A 17,532-nucleotide genomic window follows, 5' to 3' on the forward strand; every position below is an offset into this window, starting at 1 on the left:
TGGACCATTTGCCCATTTACAACAGTTTGTTTTATGGGCCTGAAAACAAATTACTGACTGGAAACAGGTCAAAGCATGCCAAAGCGAGAGGGGGGCGAGAGGCAGGAGTCCCTTCTGCGGTAACCACAGGAAGAGCTAGGGACGGCTGGTGAGACTCCATACCTTTCGACGTGCACACAGACAGAGGTGAAGGGATGTGCTTGTCCCTGGGGTCTTCGCTTCAGTGCCGTTCCCCCAGTACACTGGGATTCCTATCTGTGCCCCCACTCCCAGCCCTACCTGTCTTCTCCCATCTGGTGTTTTGTCCATTTGGTTGCTAGCTCAGGGCCAGTCTTCCTCAGCAGCAGCATGATGTCCACCTGTCTACAGAGCTCACTGTGCAGGCCTGGAGGGATTTTATTAAATATACACAGAGATAAGGGGTTCATCCTTTCTTGCTTTATTCTCAAAACCATATGCGATGGATATCAACCACAGGAGCTCCAATCCACTCTTTTTAATAGCTTTATAATATTCCAATCTGGGGACATGCCTCCCTACCTTTGGCCAGTCCCCAAATGATGGGCATCAAGTTATATCCATGTTGACTTGTGTGTTTGTTTTCCCCCACTATACATCTATTTGCAAGAAGAAATGAGATTGCCCTATATATAGGTTGAATATCTAGAAGTGGGATCGCAGGATCATGGAGTGCAAATATTTTTAATTTTAATAGATACTGCCAAATGACTTTCAAAAAGACGTAGCCATTCACAGTTGTGAATGCCTGTCTCCCCACATTCCAATCATAGGCAACATTGGCTGGTGTCAATCTTGTACTTTTTTTTTTTTAATTTGGGTGTGCTGGGGATAGAGTCATTGTTGTTTCAGTTTGCATGGTTCTATTTTTTTGTGGTTTTAAAAATCTCATATATACTTACAGTTTGTTAGGGTTTCCTCCCATCTTGGCTAGAATCTCTGCAGCCTGCCTTTGGGATTGGGTTGGCGAGGCTCAACCTGTACCCTACAGAGAGAGCCCAAGGCTGGGGGTCTGGAGACTGAGACGGTGCGCTCTTCAGCAGCCTTTCTGGCCTGCATCTATGTCCGGGGGTCTCTGGTTCGGATCTCCCAGAGCTTGGGGACTTGCCCAAGGTCAAGGTACCGGGCAGGTGCCACCGGGCTGGGTCGCAGCCAGACTGCAGCTCCGGTTTGCTTTCACTCTGCATCAAAATCGCCCAGGAGATGCCTGCGGGCACCTTGAGGAAGGTCGGAGGCTGGGAAGCAGCTGGGACAGAGAGGGGTGGTTTTTTTTGGGTGTGTGTGTGTGTGTTAGTACCTGCTGCAGAAGCCCGGGACGCTCTCGCCCGGCCCCTGGCCGCCGCCATCGTGGGGACCGGCGGGAGGAGGGAAGGCGGGAGACAGTATGCTGACCAGCCCTAGCAACTTAAGTGCCCGGTGGCTCTCCTGCCTCAGTTTCCCGCCTTAAGACAGTGTAGTGGGGGACATTCAGAATGTCTAAGGGTCAGAGATTCAGGCTTTCGGGTCTTGGGTGGATGACGGATGGAGTAGGCGGGCTGAGCGGGGTCCCTGTAAGGGGATTCTCAGGGTGGGCGGCCTGGGGAGGTGGTCTGGGGCTGCAGGCAGAGGACAAAGCAGAGACACCGCCCCACAGCGCGGGCCAATGGAATGAATGGGCTATAAATAGCGGCCAATGGGAGGACCGCGCTGCGCCCCTTAAGAGCCCCGGGAGCGCTGAGCGGCCCCTGTTCGCCTGCGCCGCTCCCGGAGCTGCGGAAGAATCGAGTTGTTCCTTCACGCCCCGCCGGGTGAGTGGGCCCGAGGGCCCTGGACGCAGCACTGAGTGCCGGGGCGGGGCGCTGTGCGTAGAGGGGGCGCAGGGACCGCAGTGTTATGCATTCCCGGAGCGACAAGCTGGAGCGCGTGCGCCGCCAGGCTGGGGTCCTGGGCGGTGCGGACGCCCCTGTGCGCGCGCAGCGGACCCTTCTGACCTTGACGACCTCCCGGGGTGACTAGAGAAACAGGGGCGTGGGGCCTCGAGTGGTTTGCGGTCTCCTGCGAGGTCGGGTGCGCCCAGTTCCCGCTGATCCCCGCGTCTCCCTGCAGCCTGCCGCCTGCCGCCGCCATGCCCTTCTCCAACAGCCACAACACACTGAAGCTGCGCTTCCCCGCCGAGGATGAGTATCCCGACCTCAGCAGCCACAACAACCACATGGCCAAGGTGCTGACCCCCGAGCTGTATGCGGAGCTGCGCGCCAAGTGCACGCCGAGCGGCTTCTCGTTGGACGATGTCATCCAGACAGGAGTGGACAACCCGGGTACGCGCAGCCCAGTCCTGTGATCAGGGTGCCGGCGCCTTATACGCAGGACATTCCCGGGGTTAGAGTCCAGCACCCTCCAGAATGCACCTTGGGCTAGGGTCCCCGCGCCCCCTTCCTGCGTGCAGCTGCAGGGTGTCCGGCTGCTGGTTCAGGACTGGTAGTGACGTCATTGTCCCCGTTCTGCCCCCCCCTCCCAGGCCACCCCTATATCATGACCGTGGGCTGCGTGGCGGGCGACGAGGAATCGTACGACGTGTTCAAGGAGCTCTTTGACCCCATCATCGAGGACCGGCATGGCGGCTACAAGCCGGGTGACGAGCACAAGACCGACCTCAACCCCGACAATCTGCAGGTGCGGAGCAGCCCGGGTGGCGGGGTGGGCTGGTGTGGGTGTCCCGGCGCTCACCTCCGTTCGGTCCGCAGGGCGGCGACGACCTGGATCCCAACTACGTGCTGAGCTCGCGGGTTCGCACGGGCCGTAGCATCCGCGGCTTCTGCCTGCCTCCGCATTGCAGCCGCGGGGAGCGCCGCGCCATTGAGAAACTCGCCGTGGAAGGTAGGGGTCGACCGGCTCAGCCCCCTCCACAGCCGGGTCCCGGCCCCTCCCGCCTTGTTTACCCGTCACCCGAGCCGCCGCAGCCGCGCTCTTATCTGCAAGCGCGGTCCGGTTTCCCGAGGGACGGAAGCCCAGCACCGTGCCTACAGCGGCTTGGGGCCGGTGAGGGTCGTCCGGCGGGGTCACCGCTTCGTACCGCCACCCGGACCGTGTGGACTGGGCTCCCATAGGGCTGGACGCGCGTGGAGAGGTGGCAGGCCCGTGCTGCCGGGGCGGGGGTCGGGACGGGGCCCGCCGCTTGTGCCCTGAGCGAGCCTCTCTGCAGCGCTGTCGAGCCTGGATGGCGACCTGGCCGGCAGGTACTACGCGCTCAAGAGCATGACCGACGCGGAGCAGCAGCAGCTCATCGACGACCACTTCCTCTTCGACAAGCCCGTGTCGCCCCTGCTTCTGGCCTCAGGCATGGCCCGCGACTGGCCTGATGCCCGCGGCATCTGGTGCGTGCCCTCTCCCCTCCCACTCTCACGCCCCCCCCCCTTTCGCCCGGCCCGCCAGCGCCAAGAAGGAAGAGGGAGGGGCCACGCACCCAGGACAGGTTTGGTGCTGCCCAGGCCTCGTAGGTGACCTTGACCGCGTAGGTGCGTGGAGGGACCGCGCTAGTGGAGGCTTCAGCCGCTCCGGATCTTAGAGGTGGGGGGACAGATCATGTTGGCTTCGCTCCTCCACCCCCTCTTGGGAGCTTGAGCTTGTTTTCTTTTCTCACCCCCTTCCTCCGGGACTCTGTCGGGTGCTGGGTGACACAGACGCTTCTCAGTGGGGACGGGAAGGGCTTACAGCGTCCTGCTTGCCCCCACTTCTGTGTAGGGCGGGCTTCAGCCCCCAGGTACGGCATTTTCCCCTGGGGGGCTGCCCTGGCTGCCCCTTACCCCCTAGATAGGGACGTTACGTTGCACACCCCCTTCAGGACCCATTCCCCCAAACACATGACTGGCAAGATGAGGCATAGCTCAGGGCTTTTTGAACCCTTTCCGAGTTGTCCTGGCCTCCCTGCCTGCCCCTCGGGTACCGTTTCCAGGACTTGTGAAGTTCCTCAGGTTTGAGGGTCCCACGGAATTTTTTTCTGGATGTGCCCTGAGACCACAGTCCAGGGAGGAGGTTTTACTGTGCCCCTCCCCCAGGCACAATGACAATAAGACCTTCCTGGTGTGGATCAACGAGGAGGACCACCTGCGGGTCATCTCCATGCAGAAGGGGGGCAACATGAAGGAGGTGTTCACCCGATTCTGCAATGGCCTCACCCAGGTCAGGCCTGGCCACCCCCAACTGGAGCTGGCATGAGAGGGGGTTTGGTGCCAGGGAGGGGGCAGGGCCAGGTCCCAGAGCTCAGGGACTGGAGAGCTCTCTGTCTCCCTGGAGAGCCTAGGTCTTGGTGGCCTCGGGACCCAGCAAGGGGGCTCCTGGGTCCCACTTGGTCCCTTGGGGGGGAGGGATGTCTCACCAGGCCTTGCTTCTCATGTTTTCTTCCCTACCTTCAGATTGAAACTCTCTTCAAGTCCAAGAACTACGAGTTCATGTGGAACCCTCACCTGGGCTACATTCTCACCTGCCCCTCCAACCTGGGCACAGGGCTTCGGGCAGGTGTGCACATTAAGCTGCCCCACCTGGGTAAGCATGAGAAGTTCTCGGAGGTGCTCAAGAGGCTGCGACTTCAGAAGCGAGGCACCGGTGAGTGGAGCAGGGTCTGCCAGCCTTCTCTCCCCCTGGGGCAGCCCCGACCCCAGCCCCGCTGACTTGCTTGTCTCCCCAGGTGGTGTGGACACAGCGGCCGTGGGCGGGGTCTTTGACGTCTCCAATGCAGACCGCCTGGGCTTCTCCGAGGTGGAGCTGGTGCAGATGGTGGTGGATGGTGTGAAGCTGCTCATTGAGATGGAGCAGCGGCTGGAGCAGGGCCAGGCCATTGATGACCTCATGCCTGCCCAGAAGTGAAGTCCCAGTCCACACCTGTCATCGCCACCAGCCCTGCTGCTTCCTAACTTATTGCCCGGGCAGTGCCCACCATGCACCCTTGATGCTCACCGCCTGGCGGTTGAGCCCTTAGCCTTGCTGTAGACTTCTGTCGCCCTAAGTAGAGTTTATTTTTGTGATGGCTGAGATGTTGCTGATGCTGAAATAAACTAGGGTTTTGGCCTGCCCGAGTCTGCCCTTTCTGCTTCACTTTCTGTAAGATCCAACGGTAACTATGAGGCTGTTACCCACTGTGCCCACTCAGTCCTGTTCTACGAACTCCTCCTGGATATCCCCTGTTGACCTGGCTTCCCTGCAGGCCTGGGGTGAGCTGGGGGAAGGGGGAGAGAGGAGGAGCAGGAGGAAGAGCAGCAGCAGCTCCGGGTGGTGGCAGAGCCCCAACCTGAGCATCTAAGAGCAAGTGGGCCTGGGGGGTGGAGCCTGGCACTTTGCTCAGCCCTATCCTGTAGGGGAGGTGTGAATGCTGTGAGGAGGGAGGAAGGAACCCAGAAACTTGATACCTTTCATTCCTCCACCCCCCAAATTCTCCCCCCTCCCACTACCCTGGCCCTCCTCCAGCCATCCTGGCAGTGTCCTCTCCCTGACAACACTTCTATCTGCTCAAGAATCTCAGCCCTCAGGCTGAACTGGCCCCTCTACCACCTCCAGGTCCAGCCCTCCAGTGCCTCCCAGAAAGCCCTGGGACCTGAAGTTCCTTCCTCGGGGCCTCTTTAGGAACCTCAGGTGCCCAAGCCCCTTGGTAACGCATAGTGGGTCCCCCCACAGGGTCCATGGCTAGGAGGAGGACTGGGGCTGTTCTCCTTAGTGTGTGTCCCAGCCACGCCCCAGCTGCCACTGACTTCTGTCTCACTCTGGAGCCCCACCATGGGCGGGCACCCAAACGCACTCAACCAGGGCGTGAGGAGCAGAGGTGGGTCTGGTGACTCAGCCAGGGCCAGGCGATTCCTTCTCCAGCTCCTCAGCTGACAGTCTGTGCTGCCACCTGCCGGCCAGGGCCGCCTCTGTCCTGCCCCCCACCAAGGTCTGGGGCACTCCCACTCCTTGAGCTTGGGCCCAACAGGCCTTATCCTCCCCAAGGTTACCCCCTAGCTAGGAGAAGCTAGGCATGGCCTCTGTACCCACCGCATCCTGGGCTGTGCAGTCTTGCCAACTCAAGACTGTGGGCTCTCATTACTTGGAAGCGGGACAGCTTGTCAACCCACAGCCTAGGGCTCAGGACAAACAGGTATGTCCTGGCATCTGCCTTGGTGGCTGGGCTCGCTCTGAGGGGCCAACACAGGCAGGGTCCAGGCTGGGGAGGGCTGTCAGGAGTCTGCCAGGGCCAGCGAGGAGGGGAATCTCTGCACCCATCCTTCGGGCCCTGCCCTGGGCTGAGCCGCCGCCACGAAGGGCTCCCTTTTCTTGGCTTTGGTGTCCTCCAGCCTGTGGGGGCTGGGTCAGGCTGCACGGTGACTCAGGAGAGAAAGGGAAGTACACCCTTGAGAAAGTCCTGACCCTGCACAGTGGGCCTGCTCAGGCATGTTACTTCTCACCAGAATGTTTCAACATCCCCCTTATCGCTGCCTGGACTATCAGATGGGGTGCTCCCCTCAGCACGGCACACTGGAAGGCTCCCGGTGGCAGGGCCTTGCTCAGCATTCCTCCCCGGGAAGTAAAGCCACTAAGGTCACCGCCCTTGGGGCTGGAAAGGCCAAGCCCTGCCTTCTTCACCTGGGCCCCTCAGGAACCTGGTCAAGCAGGCGCACCACTGCTCCCTGGGCCTTGTCTCAGTATGGGCTGTGCTCCTGGGCCACCTGATTTTATACCTTTTCCTCTGCCTCACTCCGGTTCCTCATTTCACCTTGCTGTACAGAATGCCCTCTCCTAAGCTGCCTCCATTCTCTCCGGGACAAGGCCTCTGCTTGGCAGTCCATGCATGAAAGCCTTCCACCAGGGCCCCACACCCTCCCCTCTGGGCTCGAGACCTTTAAACAGGGTGAGTGTAATTTTCCTTGAAATTACAGTCAAACATGGGGAGCCCAAGAAATGCCCTACACATACTACTGAGGGAACATACTTTATTCGGTCACTGTATTGGGTGGAGGACACCCACCGGCAACACTGGCAGCATCCAGACCCATCACGGCCACTGCGGCTAGGACATGAGCCCACTGCCTGGTCCCACAATGGCGCTCCACAGACATCTGGGCAGGACAGGCACTGCCAGGCGCTCCTCCTTGGCCTCCAACTTCTGGATGCCACCAGTATTAACCAACCAATGCCCTGTAACAACAATACCAGGTGTCCTCAGACATTGCAAATGTCCCACGGGAAGCAAAAGTGCCCCCTGCTTCTCTGAGAAACGCTCGCTGCCTTACAGCAGTAATTAAGATACAATGACTTAGAACCAGGAAGAAGCGGTCAGGACTGCCAACATCAAGGGTCCGTTAAAAAAAACCAGGACGCCTCCCTCAGAGAGGCGCCCTGCAGGCAGGCGTCCACACAGTGTGCAGACCTCAATGAGTGAGAGATGCTTCAGAACGGGGAAGTGCAGAACTGGGTTATAAAACAGCTTGTGCTCAGATCCCACACAGAACATGTATGGAAAAACCCCAAGGAACAGTAGTGCGCTGTAGGTGGTGATGTAACAGGTGACTTCCTCCTTGGAACTTAATTTTCCAAATTTCCTAGAGTGAACATGTATTACTTACATAAGCTGAACCAAATTCTTTTAAGCTTTTTTTTTTTTTTTTTTTTTTTTTTTTGTAAATGCTGTGTCACAGTTCGTGGGAGACCCCTGAGGCAGGGCCCCTAAGTTGCTCGGCCTGCATGATCACCACCCCGAGGGTGGAAACTGAGGCTCAGAGAGAAGAGGACTGGTCAGGGCCACCAGGAGACCACACCATTCTGAGCCGTGGGCTCTTTTCACTGCCCTTTGGCTTTTCCAGAACAAACCAGCCCTGTGTGCACAGGACCTGCTGCTCTTCCGCGGGAGCTGAAGAGGTGGCAGCTGCCTGCAGGCTCCCTGTTCCGCATTTCAGTATGGAGCACCGACACCAAAGCCTCCCATGGCGCCCTGGGGGCTGCAACTTGTACTCACTTGATTCTGAGTGCCTGTCCTCTTCCACACACTTCTGATGGCAAGATGTCCTGTTTCTGGCTGTGAGGTTTCCAGGAGCGGAGGGACAACACCTCAGCTGGGAGAAGAGAGGTGTTTCATGTTAGCTGGATGACAAGGGATCCTGGCTCCTGCGTCTGAGGTGCCATGTTTTTACAGGGTGCCTTCTTCCTGAGCCTGTCTCTGTAGATCGGGTTCTGCTTGGTTCCAGAAGTCCTGACTTTCACACCCTCCTCAGAGCTGGGGCTTTGTCAACACTGAAGGCCTGACTTAATTAATTTTCTGACTTAAGACCCAGAAAAGCTCAAGTACTCTTTCTGGCCCCTTCCATTCCTGACGAATCCACGCAGCAGGCTGCTCACTGCCCAGTGGCCACTGTCCCCTCTGCTTTCCTAACAGAGCCTGCTTCTGAGCCTGTCCCACAGCCACCCAGTTGGAGCAGCACATATCCAAGGCCGTCCCTGCAGGATAAAACATTTCCGTGGCCATCTCCGGATGAGGTCAAGGACCCTCAGCCTGGCAGGTGAACACCTGGAGGTGTGTAAGCTGCTGCGCATGTGTGACAGCCAGTACCACTTCTGACCTGGTGATGGGGGCTGGGGCTGGGACATCGCTCTGCCATTCCCTAACCCTTCTGACAAGCAGGGCCTGGCTAGGTGCTTGCTGGTCGGCTCAGGGTGCTGCAGGGCTAGGAGGTGAATGCATCCTGAAATTTACTCAGAACTGAAACCACTGGCTCCAGAAACAATCCGGCTTTGGGCACCTGTCATGCCAATGTGTGCTCAGGGTGGCACATGGAAAGTGGTGGCACTGACACCTCCAGACCCGTTTTCCTTTGCTGTTTCAGTCTAAGCTGGGACTCCTTCCTGCATGTCTCTACTTTCCACATTATCCTGCCCAACCGAAGCCCAGGGGCCCACCTCTGCTCCCTGCCTGCTGCACCCTCCTTTGGGGCAGGACCTCAACCCTCCTCCGTCATTCTCCTTGGGAGTTATTCTTCCTAATGCTCCCCGTCGCACAGCTGCTCACTGTGGGTGTCCCCCCCAGACTGCACGCTGCGGGCTGAGGCTGCGGGCTGTCCCCCGAGACTGCACGCTGCGGGCTGAGGCTGTGGGTCTTCCCCGAGACTGCACGCTGCGGGCTGAGGCTGTGGGTCTTCCCCGAGACTGCACAATGCAGGCTGAGGCTGCGGGCTGTCCCCCCGAGACTGCGAGACTGCACGCTGCAGACTGAGGCTGTGGGCTGTCCCCCCGAGACTGCACGCTGCAGACTGAGGCTGTGGGTCTTCCCCGAGACTGCACGCTGAGGGCTGAGGCTGTGGGCTGTCCCCCCGAGACTGCACGCTGCAGACTGAGGCTGTGGGTCTTCCCCGAGACTGCACGCTGAGGGCTGAGGCTGTGGGTCTTCCCCGAGACTGCACGCTGCAGACTGAGGCTGTGGGTCTTCCCCGAGACTGCACGCTGCGGGCTAAGGCTGCGGGCTGTCCCCCCGAGACTGCACGCTGAGGGCTCAGGCTGTCGGCTGTCCCCCATTCATCCTGACCCACCCCAACGGGTCTGCTTCCATTACTGGTATAGGTGGTCTGTGTTAACACACCCAGGTTATTCCAGAAATACACAATTTACAAAATAAAACAAAACATATTAAATTTTCACTAAAATGGAAAGTTTAGTTTTTTTTTTCATTTTTCTGAAGCTGGAAACGGGGAGAGACAGACAGACTCCCGCATGCGCCAGACCGGGATCCACCCGGCACGCCCACCAGGGGCAATGCTCTAGCCCACCAGGGGGCGATGCTCTGCCCATCCGGGGCGTCGCCATGTTGCGACCAGAGCCACTCTAGCGCCTGAGGCAGAGGCCACAGAGCCATCCCCAGCACCCGGGCCATCTTTGCTCTAATGGAGCCTTGGCTGCGGGAGGGGAAGAGAGAGACAGAGAGGAAAGCGCGGCGGAGGGGTGGAGAAGCAAATGGGTGCTTCTCCTGTGTGCCCTGGCTGGGAATTGAACCCGGGTCCTCCGCACGCTAGGCCGACGCTCTACCGCTGAGCCAACCAGCCAGGGCGAAAGTTTAGTTTTGTCAATACTTTTGATCAAACTGCTCAGCACATTAAATTGCTTTTCAAATGCATTTCACTTTCAAAAAAGAAACATGGTGTTACATCATCACCCACGCTTAAAACTGCTGACTTTGTGTGTGAGGGGGCCCCTGCAGCCTGGGGCCTGCCTCAGAGGGCAGATGCCTCCTCCTCCTTCCTGGAGACCAGAAAGGACAGCTGTGCTGACCGCTCTCCTGGCCTTGAGGACATGGGGGAACATAACTCTCTCTCCAGTCCAGTTCCAGGGTTTCAGTTCAATCTGTTACTGATATCACAGAAGGAAACAGCCCAGCGCCACATGCCCGCACATTTAGAGACACCTGGACAAAGGGTGCAGAGCATGGCCTCCTTGGGTGACAGGACTCCCACCTATTTCTGACAGGCCAAGAGCCATGAGACCGGCCCATCAAGTTTCTCCAGCGCTCAGAGCAAGTGAGGAGAGGACCCAGGGACCAGGCACGGGCCACAGAGGAGAGAGGCCAGCCGAGCTGGGGCTGACAGAACCCCCAGGACTGGAAGCAGCAGGTGCAGCAGAGCTGGGTGCTGAAGAGTGAGCAGAGGCCAGCCTGAGGGCCAAGCAGAGGAGCCTGCCAGAGGGCATGGTGCGTGAGGGGCTGGGGAAGCCATACAGCTTCTGGTGTTCTATGAGTGAACACGCTGCATGCAATACTTCCCAGGCTACTTCCATGCAAAACATGCCTGCTCTGAGAATGTATCACTCCTGCCCACGCCTGCTGGCACTCCCTCCTGAGAGAAGAGGCAGAGGCAAGTCGATGCAGACCTCACTCCGGAAGGAGCGGGCATACCAGGCACCCCACGCTAGGATGCTTCCTCTCTGGACCCCGAGACCTGGCTTCCCACCCAGGGCAGCGGGGTCTGTTTGGTCTGGCAGCAGCAGAAGTCTACCCTGAAGCCTACCAGGTCACTCATGAAGTGTTGCGCCAAAGCCTTCTCTGCAGAACAGAGGTGCATTGTCTGAGACACGTGATCTCTCGGCGACATGACAGAATCTGTCCGGTACTGCACCGACCTGTCCAGCCCCGTCACAGCCCTGTGCCTGGGTGCGCTGCTCCTCCCTCCCCCGCTGAGCAGACTCTGCATGCTGCAGGCTGCACCTGCCATCTGCACCCCACCTGCCCACCCAGGCTGCCTTCCTGCTCGGCCTGTAGCCTTGGCCTTCCTGCAAGCAGCACTAACCACCCCAGGTTCAGGACTGTGTCTGACCCCCTATCCTGGGAGAACAAGCTTCTTAAAGACACAGGTTCTTACCTGCTTTATTTTGGATCCCCAGAGCTCCGCACAGGGCCCTCCAGAGCAGCCACCCCCAACCCCACCTGCTCCAAAGATGAGTGTCCATGAATAAACACAGGAATAAACAAACAATGCCAAGATCTTAGATCTTGCTCTGAAATGCCTGAAAAAAACTGGGGTGGTTTAATCTGGAGAAGCAAAGTTCAGGGAGGGAACACACTGTTTATCTTCCAGTACCTGAGCCTTGACTAATTAAGGCTCCCGAAAGCGGGAGACACCATGGGTGGTACAGAGAGCAGACCCGAGTCAGGAAAATGAAGGCACAGCCAGAACTCTTCCCCAGCTCCCTGGGTGTGCACGTGTGAGCACCCTGATGAGCAACTCAAACTCTCCTCCCGCAGGAAGGGTTTCTAGAATGCTGGCTTAAAAATAACACGGAGAGGTGGGTTAGGTGGGTGGGAGGGAGCATGCAAGCAGGAAACACAAAAGGCTCAGGCTGAGGGAGGCGCTGAGGTTTGATCAGCTGTCTCTTTTCTCAGACACCCCCACGCAGGCCCCTACTTGTTGGCTGATGGGGTGAAAAGGTATTCCACCACAGGCAGGAACCATAGCAATGAGTATCCCAGGAGCTGGAGAACAATGCCAGCCCCTCAGAACTTGTAACCAATCAACCCGGCCACAACAACCGGCAGCAAGGACCAGTGTGGACCGACAAAGCAACAGAACCAAAGCCAAGAGCAACAGAAGTTTGTGCCGTGGCCCCCGCAGCCCTATCAGCGGGCACTGGTCCAGTCTCTGCCCTCCAATGGCCCCCAAAGACCAACTTTCCTGTATTCTTGAACCAGGACTCCTGCACTGCAGGTGTCCCCTTGGGACTGGCGCGGCGACACGGCCTGCAGAGGCGAGGGCTACTGTTAACACCCAGAATTCTGACCTTCAGATGACGCCAGCTCTCACACCAATGCCAAGCCCCAGGCCATTCTGCTTTTAACAGGTTGAAATCCAAACGCCACAATGATCATGGGACTCTGGTACAGGACACAGACGAGGACTTCTAAGCCAAACATTTTAACCCTGAGTTTCCTATCTGATGGCAAATGTCATCCACTGCAGAGCCCATGCCTGCCCGCCAGCCCACAGCTCTTGCCCAGAGGACTTGCACGGTCTGCACCTTAATGACAGCACATGGCATCAGATGTGCAGGCAGCAAGGTGAAAAGAAACAGCACGCAGGGGCCCCGGGGCTCCCCTCTGCAGGCTCCATGCCTGTGCTCTGAGCCTCCGGGAAGCAGGATAGGGGAGAGGGCAGATGAGAGACTGGAGGGCCTCAGCTCAGTCTGACTGAAGCCACTGAAGCAATCTTGTGCTTTATTGATAGTCCAATACTTATTTTGTACTATGTACTAGGTACTATTCTAGGTACCACTTGGGATACAGAAACAATAAAAAAACAAAGATCTGCCTGGCTGGGTGGCTCAGTGGATAGTGTTGTCCCGGCACGCCGAGATTTTGGGTTCGATCCCCAGTCAGGGCACATACGAGAACCAAACGAGTGCTTAACTAAATGGAACTAAGTGGAACGGGAGTTGATGCTTCTTTCTCTCTCTCCCTCCTTCCCTATCTCTCCAATCAATGGGAAAAAAAAGAAAAAGAATAAAAAACGAAGATCCTTACCCATGGGGCCAATGTAGTCAGGGTGGGGAGAGCAGACACAGGGACATGTACAGGACGTTGGCTGTCAGGGCCAGAGAAGGAGCAGACTGGGGGAGCAGGCCCGAGAGCCCAGGGCAGGCCTCCCGGGTGGAGGCCTAAGCAAAGTCTGGGGGAGGCAGGCGCCGTCAGCCCGCCCGTCCATCCCTGTGCTCTCACACTGTGCACTGCTCCTCCTGCGCTCTGGGAACACTGACAGGCACGGGGCCAGGAAGGGGGTGGCACCGGCTGTCACCTCTCCTCATAGCAGGCTCTGAGACAGAAGTCCACGCTTGAGGACTTGGGGGAATTTCCTCTCAGTTTCTGCTGGGAGGGCAGTGCCCTCTCCTGACAGCGAGCCTGCTGGCCCAGGCCTCAGTGCTTCGGTCAGCTGGGAGCGGAGAAAGGGCTGGCTTGTGTTCCTCACGTTCCTCTGTGTGGGGAGTGTGCTCACCAACACCTGCCAGGCGCTCTGCCCTGCACTGCTGTCTGCTGCCGACAACCCAGCGACACGTTACCACCATGCACTTTCTAGGGGAACCCTGAGGTCACAAAACCAGGCTGCATAGGTCAAGAGTGTACACCTTAACCACAAGGCCACACTGCCTAATTCACCTTTAGATGGGACTATGCCACCTGGGAGGACTGAACCCTGAGAGGTCCTGCTCTGGAATGAAACCTGGCCTGCACCCGCCGTGGTGACCTGCGGGGACAGTCTCAGCAGTTCCTCTCAGCCGAGGCGTACTGCCCAGTGGGGACCGTCCCCAGAGCCGCCCAAGCCAGCTGGCTTCTCCTCCGAGTCTGGCTCACTAATGAAGAAAGGTCTCAGCTCCCACCAATCCCTTTCTCCCTGTCCCCAACCTTCCCCATCTAGTCGCTCCCACTGCTCCTCATCACGCCAGCGCCTCTCCCCGGGGACACAGGCAGGCCTGAGCGCTTTCCACCCCGGGGAGTGCAAGGCCGCTGAGCCTGTATCCCAACCTGACCAGGCCGGCTGCCAAACCGCCACATGACATGGCAAGCACCGCCTCTGCGGGAGTGTCACCTCTGCCTGGGTTCTGGCCCCTACAGTGACAAACCAAAGACCGATTTACAAAGTTGTTGGACTCTGTCCTCCTCACTGACTGCAAAGGTGCCCAGGTCCTACTCTGAGACACCGTCACAGCTGGACTCATCTGTGTACTGTCAGGACACCTGGAAGACACGTCCTTCACATCATACCACTCCCTTCTACAGCAACGACTTCCCCCATCTAAGGACCTTATGGCAAATTACCAGTTCAAAAAATCCAAACCAAAATCCAGGAACAACCCCTCCCCCCCAAACCCCCCTCCAAGTTCTAAGCTCTCTGATCCAGGCCACTCCTCGCTCGTCACCACTGACCACACTTCCGATACCCCTGTGGGTTATGCTGGCCCAGAAGACAGAGCCGCACAGACCGGCCTCCACTCCCCTGAGCCTCCTGAGAGTGGCCGCCACTCTGGGGGGGGACCAAGGTCACTGAACATCACTCACTGAGAAGGAACTGCCCAGACAGGGTATGCCAGGGACAGTTTCCACAGCAAGGCGACTTGCTCTTGACACCCAGAGAGACTTTCTTTCAAATACTGCCGTTGTCTAGGCTTCTGGAGGAACCTACGCCAGGAGGCGACCACAGCCAGGCTACCTTCTGAAAGCCAGGCAGGCGTCCTCCATGCCGCACGCGTGCCCACGGTCAGAGACGGAGCCATGCCCCGAGAGCCGGGCACATCATGAAGGAATGCTGTGCTGGTTTCCTGAGCTGCCTGATCTGGACAAGAGAGGCACATTGGCATGACTGGAAATATTAGCCTTATTTTCTGGAGTTGGACAATATCGGCTTGTCAGGTACATAAAACCAGTAGCACTGGCCTGCTCGGGGTTCCCAGGGAGAGAGTGGGTGAGGGAAAAATGGCACCTTGTCCTCACTTAATGTAAAGTACTTAAATGATTTTCAAGCACTTTAGAATATTCTTTTTGAAAATTTATTGCATACAAGATAAAAATGCCATATACCGACAATGTAGCATCTGAAGGAAGGACCTGGGTCCCTCGGTAATGGGTGAGATTCCATGTTTTAACCTCAGCAAAGGCAACACCTATGTTGCCACTAAAATCAAATCAATGTCCATTAGTAACAGCCTTTGAATATGATGAACTCAAGATGACTTCTGCAGGTGAACACTAGTCTTCAAGACACACACCCACTTCTAAATGGATCACTAATGTATTAGAATTTAGGCAGATTATGACAAATAAGCAACTGAAAATAACATGATTTTTTCTTTTGTATTTTTCTGAAGGTGGAAATGGGGAGGCAGTCAGACAGACTCCTGCATGCGCCCGACAGGGATCCACCCGGCACGCCCACCAGGGGGCGATGCTCTGCCCATCTGGGGCATTGCTCTGTTGCAACCAGAGCCACTCTAGCACCTGAGGCAGAGGCCACAGAACCATCCTCAGCGCCTGGGCCAACTTTGCTCCAATGGAACCTTGGCTGCAGGAGGGGAAGAGAGAGACAGAGAAGAAGGAGATGGGGAGGGGTGGAGAAGTAGATGGGCGCTTCTCCTGTGTGCCCTGGCTGGGAATTGAACCCGGGACTCCTGCACGCCAGGCTGATGCTCTACCACTAAGCCAACCAGCCAGGGCGCATGAACATTTTTTATACAAGGAGTGGCCATGGCCTGATCAGGCGGTGGCGCAGTGGATAGAGAATTGGACTGGGAGGTGAGGACCCAGGTTTGAAACCCTGAGGTCGCCGGCTTGAATGCAGGCTTATCTGGCTTGAGCGTGGGATCATTGACATGACCCCATGATCACTGGCTTGAGCAAGGGTCACTCACTCTGCTGTAGTCCCCCGGTCAAGGCACATATAAGAAAGCAATCAATGAACAACTAAGCTCCGCATCAACTCAGACTTCTGCAAGACCAGCAAAGGAGGCACAGGCACCGTGCAGAGCTCTCTGTTAGAGAAGCCTGCTCAGAGAGACAGGGGCTGAAAGCAAATCCCCAGGGAAAAAAGGAGGGGGTGGGAACCTGTTTATTTAATAGAGGAGGTCTGGAATGTTCCAGCAAGGTGAAGTGATATGCTCTGCACTTAGGTTGAAGGGCACTGAACCCGCCACTCGGCCCCAGTCCTGGTGGTCCCCAAGCACGGCTCAGGGCAAGTCCTCTCCTTTCCTCTTGGGCTTCAAACAGGAACCAACACCTGCTGAGGGCTCCCAGGGTCTCTCCACAGTTTCCACAGGGTCTCTACACCTCTCCACACCTCTCCACAGCAGCCAGCCCCCTTCTTTCTGCTGCTCAGGTCACAAATCAGAGAGTCACCCTCATCTTTTCTCACTCACCCATATCCAACCCCAGAGGTAATGCACTGGACTTTATTTCAAAACATATCCTGCCTGACCAGGCAGTGGTGCAGTGGATAGAGCGTCGGACTGGGATGCAGAGGACCCAGGTTCGAAACCCTGAAGTTGTCAGCTTGAGTGTGGGCTCATCTGGTTTGAGCAAAAGCTCACCCGTTTGGACCCAAGGTTGCTGGCTCCAGCAAGGGGTTACTCGGCCTGCTGAAGGCCCGCGGTCAAGGCACATATGAAAAAGCAATCAATGAACAACTAAGGTATTGCAATGCGCCAACGAAAAACTAATGATTGATGCTTCTCATCTTTCCGTTCCTGTCTATCTGTCCCTGTTTCTCTCTCTCGCTGGCTCTTTGTCTCTGTAAAAAGGAAAAAAAACCATATCCAGAGCCCATCTCACCTGGCTGGCACCTCTTGTCTAATTGGTGCCAAGAGGCTCCAAACTCTCCTTGCTCTGCAATAAATCCAGAACACCGCTGCCAGCAGTCTTCTTCTTCTTCTTCTTCTTAAACTTTATTGATTTTACAGACAGGAGAGAAATGGGAGCATGGGACGGGAAGTAATAACTCGTAGTTGCTTCATGTTAGTTGTTCATTGCTTGCTTGCTGTATGTGCCTTGACCAGGGAAGCCCAGGGTTTCAAACCGGCAACCTTGGCATTCCAGGCCAAAGGTTTATCCACTGCACCACCACAGGCCAGGCTTTTTTTTTTTTTTTTAAAGGCAGACTGCCACATGCAGCGCCTCACTTGGATGTGTCTGGAGTCTTGGAAGCTTGACTACCCCCTACATTCTCCTACAAATGGAGCTTGAGACTTGTTTGGAGGTTCTAGCAGGGGAGCGCAGCTACTCGTATTCCCTTGACCGAAGAACGGCCCTCTCCTCTAGTGGGGAGGGTCGTCCTCTTCGACCGAGTGCGCAGCTTTGGGAGGGACGCACATGGAGCGGTGAGGGAGGAAGGGGACACCCGCCTAGCCAGCCAGATCAGCCGAATCAACCCTGGCGATCAATGGGGTGACAGATGTCGCAGCCAGATCGCCCTCACATCCTGCCAGCAGTCTCTTCTGAACGAGGGGGTGCCACTCTTCTGTTGGAAACCCCCAGTGGCTCCCGTGTCAGAGTGAGAC

At 57.1% G+C, this 17,532-nt stretch overlaps 1 protein-coding gene and 1 long non-coding RNA gene across 2 annotated transcripts; one reads left to right on the forward strand and one right to left on the reverse strand.

Moving 5' to 3' along the window:
- The first annotated feature begins 1,710 nt into the window (after positions 1-1,710).
- On the forward strand, positions 1,711-5,070 carry CKB (creatine kinase B). The gene is made up of 8 exons (XM_066276017.1): positions 1,711-1,805; positions 2,104-2,315; positions 2,516-2,670; positions 2,742-2,874; positions 3,200-3,371; positions 4,053-4,176; positions 4,410-4,599; positions 4,682-5,070. Exons 2-8 carry the CDS (start codon positions 2,123-2,125, stop codon positions 4,858-4,860), a joined length of 1,146 nt encoding a protein of 381 aa, XP_066132114.1. The 5' UTR covers positions 1,711-1,805; positions 2,104-2,122; the 3' UTR covers positions 4,861-5,070.
- Positions 5,071-6,949: 1,879 nt separating this feature from the next.
- On the reverse strand, positions 6,950-11,907 carry LOC136333711 (uncharacterized). The gene is made up of 3 exons (XR_010731079.1): positions 11,361-11,907; positions 7,979-8,075; positions 6,950-7,161 (listed from the first exon to the last, which is right to left on the reverse strand). It is a non-coding gene; the product is annotated as an uncharacterized lncRNA (long non-coding RNA).
- Between the last annotated feature and the right edge of the window lie 5,625 nt (positions 11,908-17,532).

The sequence above is a fragment of the Saccopteryx bilineata genome, chromosome 4, assembly GCF_036850765.1.
Source record: "Saccopteryx bilineata isolate mSacBil1 chromosome 4, mSacBil1_pri_phased_curated, whole genome shotgun sequence".
In the NCBI taxonomy this organism is placed as follows: Eukaryota; Metazoa; Chordata; class Mammalia; order Chiroptera; family Emballonuridae; genus Saccopteryx; species Saccopteryx bilineata.

Bases quoted from the DNA above. Each gene is read 5' to 3' on its own strand.
- CKB (XM_066276017.1), top strand. From the start codon at position 2,123: ATGCCCTTCTCCAACAGCCACAACACACTGAAGCTGCGCTTCCCCGCC. The intron at 2,316-2,515 runs GTACGCGCAGCC...CCCCCCTCCCAG, and splicing joins GACAGGAGTGGACAACCCGG to GCCACCCCTATATCATGACC. The intron at 4,600-4,681 runs GTGAGTGGAGCA...TTGTCTCCCCAG, and splicing joins ACTTCAGAAGCGAGGCACCG to GTGGTGTGGACACAGCGGCC.